Source organism: Capsicum annuum, unplaced genomic scaffold (assembly GCF_002878395.1).
Source record: "Capsicum annuum cultivar UCD-10X-F1 unplaced genomic scaffold, UCD10Xv1.1 ctg80293, whole genome shotgun sequence".
NCBI classification, from domain to species: Eukaryota; Viridiplantae; Streptophyta; class Magnoliopsida; order Solanales; family Solanaceae; genus Capsicum; species Capsicum annuum.
Window position 1 is genome coordinate 1 of NW_025890937.1, and position 2,353 is coordinate 2,353.

General features: G+C 42.3%; 1 protein-coding gene across 1 annotated transcript; it reads right to left on the reverse strand.

Annotated features, from left to right (window-relative positions):
- Positions 1–1,371: 1,371 nt before the first annotated feature.
- LOC107851968 (cytochrome P450 82C3) lies at positions 1,372–2,133 on the reverse strand (the record flags this gene model as incomplete). Its single annotated transcript, XM_047405606.1, is given in 1 exon segment — positions 1,372–2,133. A coding segment is annotated over 1 exon segment (628 nt), but the record flags the coding sequence as incomplete, so codon positions are not given.
- Between the last annotated feature and the right edge of the window lie 220 nt (positions 2,134–2,353).

Sequence of the window (2,353 nt, forward strand, 5' to 3'; positions counted from 1 at the left end):
TGTGGACGGATTGATCTTTCTCGAAAGGTTTTTGATAGGATTGAGAAAAGGGATGTAGCATCATGGAATACAATGATTTTAGGGTATGGGATGCTTGGTGATTTATATACTGCAATTGATATGTTTGAAGCCATTCGAGAGGATGGTGTTGAACACGATTCGGTCTCATATATTGCAGTTCTATCAGCATGTAGTCACGGGGGATTACTCGATAAGGGAAAGAAATACTTTAATGACATGCTTGCTCGTAACATTGAACCATCACAGATGCACTATGCTTGCATGGTTGATCTTCTTGGTCGTTCTGGGCTTATGGATGAGGCCACTAATCTTATTACTGGTCTACCATTTAGACCAGATTCCAATGTTTGGGCTGCACTCCTTGGAGCGAGCCGACTCCATGGAAATGTAGACTTGGGTTCTTGGGCAGCTGAACACTTATTGAAGCTGCAGCCGCATCATCCTGGGTACTACGCTCTTCTCTCAAATATGTACGCTGAAGCAGGCCGGTGGGGTGAAGCTGATAGGATCAGAGAGTTGATGAAGCTGAAGGGAGTGAAGAAAAACCCCGGATGTAGTTGGGTTCAAATTCAAGACAAGGTCCATGCTTTTATCGTTGGACAAAGACTGGAAGGATTGGATCCATGTTCGTCGCTTGAGAACACTGGTTGAGGTGTGTTGTTTCATTGCCTTTTAGTTTGGTTGGGAAAGAGTTATCCCGGGATTAGTTATCCCACCATATATATGGGATAACTTGTCCCATCACTATGGTGTAAATGGTGGGATAAATAATCCCCGGTACCAACTAATACCTCACACCAAACATGGGATAAAATAGCCCTTCATTTTATCCCGGGACTATTTATCCTTATACCTCACACCAAACGACCCCTTAAGAGTATGATCACGTCCGATGGCCCGGACTTTTTTGTGTGAGATGTGGTACACCTGATTGACCTCCAATTCAGGAAGTCCAACCAAATATAATTCATCCTGAAGCGATGTGGAACAATTTTTGATTCCTTGTGAAGAGTCATTTGTTGCATTATTGGCAATGTTTGGGTTGGGGAAGCTGGCACTGGTCCTCAAACCATGGCCAAGTGCAAGCTTTGTCCAGGACAAGAACTGAAAGGATAGAGCAAGAGCTCCGTTGATCGATCTGCTTTGCTTAAGATGTGTTGTACTGGTGCAATTTCCAGTCAACTTTTCGATTCAAGGACACAAGCTTGACTAAGCTCTAAACTGAGATGCAGTATCCATGGCTGGTGAATAGACTATCTGTCCTTGAGCTGATAGCAAGAGCTTATACTTGACATGCGTCTGGCCTGCAGCATGAAGATGGCAAGCTGTTGGCTTTTTTAAAACAAGATGGGGCAGCGAAAAGAGGTTACATTGCTTTCAATTATTTTTCTTAAGCATAGGAGAGCTTTAAATAGCCAACTTACAAAGAAAATCCACAAAGTACATACATAACAAAAAAAAAAAAAAAAGACGACAACATTATCTTAGAACTTATAGAGCACAGAAGGCAAGCGAGGTGTAATAAACACTTCTATCGGATCTGCTTTGCGCATGGTCATGCCTAGCCCTTCTTTCATATCCAAAGGCTCATCTGATGGTGTACTAAAATCGAAACCTTGGAGTAAATGAGCTATTGCAAGGTGTGTCACTTGAGTTGCATAGGTGATCCCTGGACAAGATCGTCTTCCAGAACCAAACGGGATGAACTCATAATGATGACCGCGAACATCAACCCCTGCTTGACTAGTCAAGAATCTCTCTGGATCAAATGTATCAGGATTCGACCAAATCTTAGGATCTCGATGTAGCTTCATAGTATTGACCCACAATCTTGTACCTTTAGGAATGTGGTATCCTTGTACGATGCAGTCCTCTACTGATTCATGAGGTGCTAACAAAGGTGCTGGTGGATATAACCGCAGTGTTTCTTTAACGACAGCTTGGAAGTATACCAAATCCTTGATATCACTCTCTTCTACCCATCTGTTTCTGCCAACATTTGTGTCTAGCTCATCTTGAACTTTCTTCATGGCATCTTTGTGGTTTAACAATGTAGCCATTACCCAATTTAAGTGAATAGCAGCCGTGTCCGATGCAACCAACACCATACTCTGTGTTAAAAAGAACCATTTAAGAGAAACAAGACTAGAAAAACAAACAAAAGAACAATCTTTTAACCAACATTATGTTGGCATCATGCTAAATTTCGAAAACAACTTTTCTACCTCTGAAGTAGGGGTAGAGTCTGCATACACTCTATCCTCCCCACACCCCACTCCCACTATGTGGGACTACACTAGGTATGTTACTGTTGTTGCCGTCGTACTAAACG